The sequence below is a fragment of the Sabethes cyaneus genome, chromosome 3 (genome assembly GCF_943734655.1).
Source record: "Sabethes cyaneus chromosome 3, idSabCyanKW18_F2, whole genome shotgun sequence".
NCBI classification, from domain to species: Eukaryota; Metazoa; Arthropoda; class Insecta; order Diptera; family Culicidae; genus Sabethes; species Sabethes cyaneus.
The window spans coordinates 184119767-184131926 of record NC_071355.1 but is presented as its reverse complement, the minus strand read 5'-3'; the positions used below and the strand labels follow the sequence as shown (position 1 = coordinate 184131926).

General features: G+C 39.0%; 1 protein-coding gene across 1 annotated transcript in view; it reads right to left on the bottom strand.

Annotated features, from left to right (window-relative positions):
* LOC128741787 (uncharacterized protein DDB_G0283357) overlaps positions 1-12160 on the bottom strand; it is a 117835-nt gene that overhangs the window by 19579 nt on the left and 86096 nt on the right. The window contains exons 2-3 of the mRNA XM_053837831.1: positions 1080-1268; positions 102-795 (exon numbers count right to left, since the gene is read on the bottom strand). Of these exons, the coding sequence (XP_053693806.1) occupies positions 102-795; positions 1080-1268 (883 nt within the window). The remainder of the gene's footprint in view (positions 1-101; positions 796-1079; positions 1269-12160) is intronic.

Sequence of the window (12160 nt, the reverse complement as noted above, 5' to 3'; positions counted from 1 at the left end):
TTTTTTCTTGCACTTCATTATCATAAGTGCACGGCTTTCGATTTTCAATCAACAGCCATTAGTTGGCGAAAGAATTGCATAACAACATATTACACAAATATGAACTCACCGGCAGCGTTGTAGATTTGGTTGTGCTCGAAGTCGGCGAAATTTTCCATATCGCTTCCGTGCGGGTGTCCGTTGGTTAAATTGGTTTTGTCATTGAATCCGTTGCTTAGCCGGTTAATGCCGTTGCTCTTCGAGCCGGTACTGCCGTTGGACGTCGTTCCATTGACACTGACAATGTTGGCATTACTAAAGTCGGCCACAAAATCCGAATCTGGTGTGAACTTGTTACCGCTGCTGTTGCAACTGGTCAGCAGACCGTTCCGCTGACTTCGCTCGAAATTTCCAACGCCATTGACGGCGCCATTCAGCCGCTGATGATGATTGCTGGAGTGCTTCTGCGGAGTCGGCGGTAAGATTTTCGGCGGTGTTTCACTGAAAAAGTTACTGTCGTCCGGTGTGAACTGCTGCTGGAACTTGAGATTTGTACTGGAACTCGTGACGGACGACGATGTGTGACTTCCGTTGCCATTGAGTCCGCCGCTGGAATTTGAATTTGTTCGACTGAGTCGCAGCGATGTTGGCGGTGTCAGTGTGATCGTTTTTAGTGGCACATTGTTTTCGGTACCGTTTCTACTGTTGATATTATTGTTACTGCTACTGTGACCATTGCTGACTGGAAGAGAGCTCGTTGAGTTGGATGTGCTGGCTGAAAGAGATTTCAGGGGACTGGCTGGCTCCAGATAATATCTGTTGAGAAAAAAGATACAGAAGTTTAATAGCACAGCAGCAGCCATAATTCAAGTCTTGTATGTTGGGTAAGATATTATTTTTTCATTCTAATAGTATCTCACAGTAGAACTGAGATAAAAAAAAAGTTGCCCAATGCTCAACCGACAGACAACCAAAAGGTTTCAAAAGGTTTTCATTTTCCGAGCACGAACGTACGCGTAAGAAGCCGTAATAACAAGTCACGTTTACGGTTCAAAATCATGACCTAAAATCAGGCCCAAAAGTTCGGTGAGCACACTTACCTTTTCCGCTCGTACTTGTCAATCATGAAGTCACGGTGCTCCTGTTTGATGGCTCGCTTCGGATCCCATAGACCCAGCCAGGTTCTGCTGCACGCGTCATTGCCGTTCTGACGCACGAAATCAATTTCCTCCTGGGTGAAAGTGGCCATCGAAATCGATTTGACCCGATGTGGTGGAGTCAGGCCGCGTCTAGAGGGGGAAGACAAAAAGATGGGAGATGGGCACAAAATTAAATCGATTATCATTATCGGAGTTCGGTCGAGGAAAAAGCTAAAAGCGTACAATTGGCATGGAACAAGATAGAACAACAACAGTTAGACAGCTGGACGGCGACAGTCTACGCTGAGTGGTGTCAAAAAATGCTATGCAATGGCATGTACCTATGTGAAGCCATGCTTCGTAAAATTGGGAACATTAATTATTCAATACAGGGATTTACGCAACTGCAAACCAGTGTCGCAATGCAGTGTAGAAAATATATGTGATTCGAAAAGTTTTATAAAAATGTGTTTGCGATTGAAATTAATGATTGTTGCACAGTTAATTTGCGGTGCAACCAAAATATGATATTGTCACAGTTCAATTGGGTTGATCGTCCCAAGCGAATTCGTAAATTTGTTCATATTCACAGCGACTAAATATGTTGTTCCACACTATCAGTTGGCCTGCTCCAATCACGCTATATTTTACGAAAGAACATACTGAAACCTTTCCGAACACTTCTGCTAAGTTGTAGATAACAGTTGAGCTATTGCAATTTATATAATCTTTTTTTCTTTCAATTACATGGTGTTTTGGCCGGACTTTTTACACAAATTACTACTATTACTCAACTACTATCATCCTTGAGATCTCCGTTCTTTCGTTCTTCGCGATATGGAGAAAGACTGGCAAATATGCATTACTAAATCTGATCAGTCGGCTGCATTTGATGAAATACCTACATTACGGAATTGCGTTGCTATAGGGTGATTTATATATTTTGGACAGGCGTTACGCGTACTCTATTTTGGACTCTTACGGCAAAATCAAATGGAAAATGTCCAAAATATAGTAAGCGTAACGCTTGTCCAGAATAGATAAATCACGCTACTCATTAAAAATTGATGGTAGCCTCCACTCTTGACGGCATTCGTGCCTGACAGGACGCAATAAATTTGTTCGTTATGGTAGACGATTATGTTTCGTCTTAGTTTCAGGTTAAGACCGGGGCCACAAGGCAGCCTTGTCGGTCCGTTTGTTTTCCAGTTATATGTACATTAATTATGCTATCAACATTTTTAATTATTACAAAATGTTTCCGATTTGAAGCTGTATTACGTAATCAATGAGGCAAAGTTTTTGCGTTGACGTAATAATGAAATCAGAAATTTGAATATTTTTTTTCAAAAATGACAGAAGAAAGTAACGAAACAAACATTGACACATTGTGGGTCTAAAAATAACTTCAGCTCTATCAGCAATGACTGAGTCTGACATCTTTGTCGCGCGGGTCTGACATCTTTGCTTATATAGCGGGTAGAGAGATTGTATTTCACCAGCGCTCACATGGTTCAAGAGTCAATTGAGACGTGGCATGTTGTCCCGTCTTGTTGAAACCACAGCTCTTCCATATTAAGGGCACTCAATTGTGAATGTGATACAAAAAGACCGTGAGTAAGGCCTTGCAGCGTTAACTGTTAATAATTGCGTTCTCGTCGGCATCATTGTTTAAGAAAATCACCGTATCCATTTAATCGAAAACGAGTTTCACCACAGAAAATTTTCTTGTGAAATCCAAAATCAAGAGCAATTTCATTTTAAGCCCATTCACCAAGTGTATGGTGTGGATAGTCACAGCGCCATTTGGTGAACATGATGCGAATCGAATCATTTAGATCTTCCTCTGATGGACGATCGACCGTAAAATTGGTAAAGAAAGCAAGGTGTTCCCGAAATGAACCATGGTTTTCGTAAAAAAAATCCGCACAATTTGCAGATAATGTTCAGCTGGTGGACACACTTCGTCGGCGAGTACCAAACTGGTTTTCGTAAAGGTTGCTTCATGAGGGATCAGATGTTAACCCTGCGTCAGTTGCTACCCAAATTCCGGGAGTACAATTTGCAGACTCATCGTCTTTTTGTCAACTTTAAGGCGAAATGCGATTCAGTCAAACGAAATAAGCAGTAGCAGATAGTGCTAAAACATGATCTTTCAACGAAACTATTTAAGCTGATTCGTGCGACGCTGGATAAGTCAAAATCATGCGTCAGAATAGCGGTTGAAAGGTGCAATACGGAACAATCATCACAAAATCTCATATACTTTTTGGTTTTGCGGATGATGTCAATATCATCGGAATTAATCGTAGAGTTGTCGAACAGGCATTTAAGCCTTTTAAATTGGAAAATTAACACCACGAAAACGAAGCACATGGTTCCTGGTGGGAGTCTGTTGTGCTGAGATGGAGCTGTATAGCGAACGATAGTATAGTGAAGGAATTCATAGCCCTTGGAACACTTGTGGCTTGTGAAATTGGAATGGAAAGAGTGGATGGATCGGAGCGGAATTTCTTTCGTCCCGAACTTTTTCGCGGTTAGAATAAAAGATAGTCGTCACTGGTGATCGATAAAATTTTTGATACTGTCAGTAAATTTTGTATGTGCCTAAAATAAATTTCACGGTCGTTCGTAGCGTTTCCAACATTTCGCCTAAGTGGAGATCCGAGAAAACCGATCTTTCTGCAAGTGTTTGAAAAGCTAAAGATTTTTTTTACATATTTATTCAATGCTTTTTCTCAAGTATGGAAACAATACAAAAAATTACATTGACCATGATTTTATTCGTGGGAGAAAAAAAAAAGATTTGTTTTCGAATTGCCTTTTTATCAATTAAAAACAATATTAATTATTGTATTGTTCGCAAGGTTTAGAGAACGAAAGCTAAAGTAAACATTTCACAAGTTCGAAATTGGGTCAAATGCTCTATCTACTCCATCGCGTGAACGGTGTGTTAAAATTATTTTATATTATGAATTAGATTTAGCTCACATTAAAGTTTGAATTTGACTTCGTCAGCAATGCAAGCGGGGCTGCTTCCGCCCACCCTCACGCTATCCGGATACTCCCATCCATAATCCACGAAAAAAGCATTAGCGTCATTCTTCAACATTAATAGCACCCACTCGCAGTGCGCTGCAGAGAAATTACACCCACGAGGGCTCTACAAATAAGACAGATTTTATACGGTTGCCCTCAGTGCGCTCGTTACCTTTCCGGAAAGATATATTTCTAAAAGATGCCTTTCTTTCGAATTGATTTCAATCGATATCACAACGATGGAATCGGAAAAACTTAAAATTAAGGAAGCAAGAAAAAGTGAAGCTTGTATTTCTCAAACAAAGATGTTTAAAACTCAAGTCTAAAACCAATAATAATCTGATAGAGACTATTTATTAACATTTGCCAAGGCTCAGCCTAACACTAAACAAAAGCCATTAAATTTTACGGATAATAAACATGACATACATATATAGTACGCACTATTATCAGCGGGCGATTATCACGATTTTTCCGCCCGAGGAAAACAATTTCCACTAGCTTCGAAACTTTACAGGCTGCGAACAATGACTGTCATTAGCACAAGCACAGCAGATAGATAGCACTATCATCCGACCACCCACTAGCTATTTGTTTAGTACGGCAACGGAAGCTGGAGCTGGTATATTTCGTTCATACGGAGGGTGGCATTTCTCTTCGCGCAGCAAGCAACACATTATCCCACACATCCGATGGCACAATTAATATTCATTAGTACCGAGAAGATCTAATTCCGCAGATTTAATTACATTAGTCAGATTATCGCAGTAAAGCACACAACACATGCAGCACGCTGATGAGGAAGAATCGAATTGGCTTAAATGAGATGTTTTACCCGATTTGAGCTCAGCAAAGGTCCTGTTGAATTTATCTGGCATAACATTTCGGTTTTCGCCCAAAATAAATGTGATTAATTGAATGTGCTATACAAGATAGAACAGTAATAAATTAAAATTGAGAAATAATAAAAAATATATCTCGAGATGTATTATTAATGCCGCAGCTTGAAATAAGTCATCCTAAATATAAGACGTGACCCAAGTTGATTAACGAATTGATTGATTGATCCAATAAATCAATTACGTGTCGGTGTTATTTTAAGATTCCCATGAAATTCATTGAGCGAATGAAGCAAGACATAAAGTTTCAACGCTCCCATGGAAGACCCGCTAGATTTGATTATTCACTGATATTATGAATCAAAATGTAGGGAAATCCGAAAGCTCATTGCAATTTCATTACATTTGAGCAGAAAATTTGATTTTTTTCCTCTTGACTGAACAACCACAATATGCTCAAAAAGAGAAGAAACAACGACAGAGGCAGAGTTTTCGTTCGGCGCGTTTAGTGATAGAGAGAAATTTAGTTGATTACTTTTGTTTTCAAGCGTCAATAAAGACAATCAAGTTTCATTTCACGGAAGAAGAAAAAAAACCCGAGCGGCAAAACCCGAAGCAGGAGAAATTTGATAAGCCGGCTGCTGCTATCTTCCTGCTTCCCCTTTTATATATGATGGTCATTAGTAATAACGTGACTAAACTTTGGTACAAGTTGGGGAACCAAAATTTTGCGCTGTAGATTCGTTCAATTGATACAAGACAGCTTCAATAGTATCAATTGATACAATATAGCTTCAATTTGAGTTTAGTTTTTTATGAACCTATTTTTTCTTAATTGTTTTTCGATATTGTTTACAAACCGCCTTGATGTCCCAACATATTTAATTTCTGAAACTATATATCTTAATTTTATTTTGAATCTATATTTTGTTCATTTTAAGTGAGTTATTTTCATAGAGTTTAATGTTTATTTCGTTTATTAGTTCAATTTGGTTTGAGTTTTTCTCAACCGTGTTCGTGTACTGTCTCTTTTATTTTAGTTAAAAAAAATTTAAAATTACATTCATTTCTGCCATACTTGTTTCAAATTTTTATTATTTTTCAATTTCATTTATACCGTATCAAACGTCGTATTAGCTTAAAACTTGGCATCCCAAGTTTACGCTTTACTATTTTTTTCAATATTTTGTAATTTAATTTTCAATGTAAAATTGGATTCTGATACAGCAAGATGAAACTTTACAATCGGAAAAATACTGCTTACAAAACATTACAGTAATAAAATACAAATAATATTCAAAATCATATTTTTAAAAAAGTTTAAACTCTTCTCCCTATTTCTTTTTGACTCTATAGCAGTCTGGGAGTTCTTGATAAGGGACTCGAGAATGTCTCCGAGATGCGCACGAAACACATCACTCGATCCAATATAGATCTGATCAGTCGCATCAGTTTATCCTGAAAACCGTGTTCGTGCATTATGTGCCATAGGTGATCTTGATGGACTGTATCGTATGCTGCTTTGAAATCAATAAAAATGTGATGCGTACGCACGTTGTACTCCCGACATTTCTGCAAGATCTGTCGAAATGTTTCTCCGGTAGCTTTTTTTCCTCCAAAAACTTAGAGATAATCCAGTGTAGAGCCGTTGCCAACGTTTCCTGGCCATGTTTTTAAAGCCCTGCCAGTAGGCGGGCATCGGCTTTGCTGATCTTCAGCAACCCGATTTCTCGCTTGACTTCTTGGGAATCAGGTGCTGGGACACTACAGGTCGGACTCGATTAACCGGGTGAAAAAAAAATTTTTTTTTTTTGTTATCTTAAACACGTTTTGAACGTAAGCACATTTCAAAAAACCTATTTAAATTTTTTTTTTTCACCCGAATAATCGAGTCCAACCTGTACTATCTTTCACGGACACTACTAAGTTAACTTTCGTTCCGCCTCCTTCTGAAACTTCGCCATTGAGGTGTTCATCGAAGAACTGCCTTCAGCCTGTCGACCACCCCTCGCTCGCTTGTGAATAGACTCTCTTCCTCATCCCTACACATGCCAGGTTTCGGTGTGTAGCTCTTACGAATTTGGTTTGCCTTCTCGTAAAACTTGCGTGTGTCTTGCGTGTGTGTGTGAGCTCGGAATAGCTGTTCTAATTCTTCACGATCTCTGTCTTTCTTTCAATACTTTATACATAAACGAACATTTGCGAATCAATCATTATGTATGACATAAAACTTTTAACAGAAAAGGTGAGACTCGTGCTCCACTGTGTCTATACCCAAGTGGGGGAAAGAGACCCTCTTTTTCTCAAAAATTTAAAAAGTTGGTTGATGATAGCTACCAACGGGCGCTTCAATCCATTTGCAAGGTATATCCTTCTAGTTGTCTGAAAAAAAGTTTCAGCCGTTTTGGTTAAAGGCTAAATTAGTTACAATCACAAAAGAGAAGGTGTAATTTTATCTCACTGATGACCTAACGGGTGGCAACTAAAATTTTGGAATTTTTTTCTCAAGCTGTCAGAAAAAGACAAAGATCTGATTTACCGAAATTAAAGATACATTATCCATCGTTTAAAAATCTGAAGGGTTGTGCACAAGACACGACCGCATAGGTGACGTAGGACTACGTAAGTCTCTTTGTAGCGATAGTAGGATGTATCCATAAATGTAATAATACGATTCTTCATGTATACTACCTACATACGCAACATTTTTTTTATCAAAATAGTAACATTGTATACGTTCAATCCTCAACCGTTTTTGGAGTTATATCCATGAATTGATTGAATCTATTTTATTAAAACGAATCAAAGTCACACTAAACCAAAAAGTAAATAAATATTCATGATCTGTTTCTACGTTGAATAGTGCTTTTTCTCTGGTAATCGGTAGACGGTACGCGCGAGTTTTCAAAAAGCTGAAAAATTTGCGCAAAACTTTTCTGCAGTTTACAAAAGAAGAACACTGATAATAAAGCATTTACAAGCTGCAGACGTTTTGGAAGTGGCAGAAAATGTCGCCCGTGACCAGAAAACTTATTCCTGCCATTTGTTGGTCGTCCACAATGGCTAAAAGTTCAATTTTTCCCTCGTTGCCTGTGTTATTATGGTATTAACTGGGCAAGAAAATATAATAAACTCTTTAATCGTTATATGGTCCTTAAAAGAACCGATCGTTTGATTATCATAACTCCAGTTTGCAATAAACTTGCACTAACGCACTTAACGTAATTTTCTTTTCGGTAATTTGGAGTACCGATAACCGCAAACTAGGCACGGCTTGTTGCAACGAATAAACCGGAAAGCCTCAGAAACTATGCGATCGACGAAGCCGTTTGTGTATGGTCATGAATCACGATGAAATACCAGTCCAGGTGGCCAACTACAAGTGACTTGGCATAATTCTGGTCGTTTTGTTGTCACGAGCAGCATATTTCCTACCAATTCCAGAACTTCAACAGCCAGAAATTCCATCACGGCAGCGAGACGAGTGCTCCAGCTCCAACACGCTCAGCATACTTTCCTTTCCTCAGCAGTCGATGAACAGGATCAACTGACGACGATGTGCACCGTAAGGTAAACAATGTTTCAAATACAACAGTTAAAATTACTCCACTGATGTGACTCGAAAGCTGCCTGTCCGATGTGTCGCAAGCTAGCTGCTGGCCGATGTGTCGCCAACGAAGCCGCTGACCGACTGACGATGCGCAGTAAAAGGCATAGCAGCCAAAACCATATCGTTCACTGGCGAATAAGTCGATGGATTCTTCGGTTTGTTGGCGTCTCGCTTGGTGCATTTGGATGTCTTCGTTGCCTTTTCCGGGGAAGCAGCAACAGCTGAAGGTCAACAATTTTCGATCGGAGTCTATAGGGCGTAAATTAAATACAATCATAAGGAAGCTTAACCCATAGCTCATATCGTATATATTTTTGTCATCCGTGCTAGGGAAGCACTGACGTGGGAAGGTAAAACTATGAAAATAATTCAATGACGCGCATTCAAAAGCAATAGTTTTCTATATTTTCAATATTTTCTAAATCGATTTTCCGATCAATTGGTGTAAATATCTTGGAAATCTATTGAATATTGACTGAATTATAAGCCGATGCGTGAAAACGCATTTCCATTTTGATGACGTCATTTCCAACAACCAATCACGAAGCGAGAATTCTGGCAAAACAAAAGTTCATTATTTTCAATTTTTCAATAGTTCAACATCAAGAATCCATACTTTTTTCATTTGGGCCAATTCTTAGAAGATTTTCCAATCGATTGGTGTAAGAATATTGAAAATCGATCGGGAAACCGCTAAGCTATTAGCGTTCAAAACCTGACCACTTTTCGAGAAAGATTTTTTGGAATTACTCCCTATACCAGCTACCTTCCTGAAAGACTTAGTCCTACGTCAAAAAAATTAGTGTATATTTGAAAACGGTCTATAATCGGCCGTTCGGCGAAGCTTCCGTTTGATGTCGGAACAGGAGCGTTGCACGACCGTCAAGTCAACTTTGCGAATGCTTCTCTTGATTCTACCAATCAACTGTGTGCAATTCGAGACTCTCCAGTTATTTTTGTACACCAAGGAAGTCGAAGGAGAAATCTTCGATTGGGCGCACTTTTTCGGGCCGTGGTTTTTGGGCACAAATGGGATCGAATGGGTATTGTGGAACGATTATGTTTTTGGGCGTAATGCGATGATGCTCTATCCGGCCAAAACACGTATTGTCCATCTGGGCTTGTTGTTGAAGGCACGAGAAAGAAAACGATGTCCTTCTGCGTCCATAATTTTGTCTGGTCTTCCACCAAACATTGCTACCAAACCTACCTTGCTTGCGAATAGATGATAGGCATCTTAGAATATGGTAAACAGCCGAAGCCGCAACATATTCACTTTTTAAATGTTGTACCGTATACTTTTTGCCGAGATTTCTGTGGTGATGGCGCCATGTTTATGTTGCCAACATCTCAGCACATGCGAAAAAGAGACAGCAAGTCATCGCACACGTTTCACTCGACAATGTTGGCACAGCAAATTTATCTGTCAGGCGGGCGCTTTTTCTGAAATAACGCCCTTCGTTAAGTCGACTGTCAAACATTGTTCGTTAAGATAGGGATAGCATTCCTCTGGTGTCTCACCGTTGCCAATAGGAATGTTTTTTTTTTGAAAAATAGTGAACTAGCGGAAAGAACAAGCAATTCCATGGTCATATTGTTTTTAAATATCAACTCTTATTACTATGTGATGCCATGCAGTAATTTTAATTTTAGTTTAATATGTATTTTGTCGTTGAAAATCACTTGAAAATTATTGCAAAAAAATTTACTTTGACCCCCCCAAAACTGATTTGTGTTGAAAAATATATTAATAAATCGATTTTTTTTTTCTCAAACTACATTATGCGATGTAGGTTCACAAAACTTCACTGTCCATGAAAATATCATGGATCTTGAATGTTTTATAACGTAGCTATTCCCGTTGAGTCACTGCTCCTGTTGTCTCACTGTTGAATACTCTCCCCTATAGTGTTGTTCAGTAAAACAACGTTGATTAAAATACAAAGAATGCCGGTTTTTTGATAACCGCTGCACAAGCAGTTCCTGCAAATTGAAAAACATATGACCCTCTGTTTTGTACGGGAAATTTTCGCGTTTCCCGTTAAAATAGATCTGGCTGATTAATTCATTCTTCCCATGAGACGACTGCGCAGTATTCCTTGTAATTGTGAATAACACTATATAGCTTACGAATCATCAAGAACAGCTGAGTCTGCAGAGATTGTTTGTTTACAAAACATTATTGCGCGGTTCCGCCATTAGCCATCGGTACTCTGCTAAGCAAAGCAGGATGGTTTGGTCGCTGATAGGCATGACTGAATAGCAATCGATTGAAGTCACGAGTTCGATGTGAGCCGGTTTTTAATTATAATACAAAATGTATATATAACAACACAATCTCACAAGCACAGCAAATGCCTCTCCCTTGCTAACAAAACGATGGGTATCTTATCTAAACCGGAATGTAATCTCCTGGAAAGCGTATAGTTGTTTACTGTGATGACGAACAAATTTCCAATCTATAATTTATTCAAATAAAACACCATTCGAAGCATGAGTGACGACCACTCATGACCAATAGAATAAAAACTGGTTAATGTCGCCTTAGATAAACATTCTGCTAGGGACGACTCCGCACATAGCAATTGCAATTTATGTTTAATTTTGTTTGATAGTGATGGCAAAAATGTTATCGATCACCACCACAGTGGGGTACGTAGATTTGTTGTGCTTATCATAAAGCATGATTTGTTGACACACAAATGGTATTGAACCCTTTCAATCAACAATTATAATAGTCCTAGGCCTAAGTGCGCAATAACATATTTTATACGACGCGACGCCACAAAATAATGCTAACGTCGTCAAATCAAAAACAATTCCTTCCGGATACTGCTGCAGAGAATTGCCAAAAAATTGGCATCTGGAAAGGAAAAACTGGCACACCGGAATCACCCTGTAGTTTTCTGTTTGCCAAATCTGTCCGTAGTCCGTTATTTGTATCCTCCAAGGATGGCTTTTTCGTGCTTATTTGTAAGCGCAGTTTCAGCGAGTTTCCCACTCTGTGGTGACCCAGAATTATAATCAACCGCCTAGCGGACTGCTGCGGAGGCGACCTGAATTCTTAAACAGAGTGTTTATTTTTCAGTTTCATTTCTCTAACCTTTCCTTCGCTCCATATCGAAACGGGTGGGCAAAAGTATCTTAAAAACCACACCAAAACAATTGAAAACGAAAACAGATGACACACATAAATTTAGTGGGTCTTTGTTCGCTGTCACCGAGATGGCTCCAAAGCAATTGATTTCGATATTGTTGCTGCGAAACGGTGCTGCTGGCTCACTGGCTCACTGGCTGGGTGGTGTGTGATTGGAATAACTATTTTATTAGTGAATTGTACATTCAGCGTTCTGCACAATGAAAGGAGTTCTCTTGGTTTTGCGATGTTTAATTCATATACGGTCCCGGTCTGCGCAAAGTAGATCGAGCCACCGAGCATGATTTCGGTTTCATGCTTTTAAATTTCGGATACAAACCACTAGCAATATTGAATATTACACCAGCACAAAGTGAATCTAATTTATTTTCAAATTTATTTCCAACACTTCACTGAC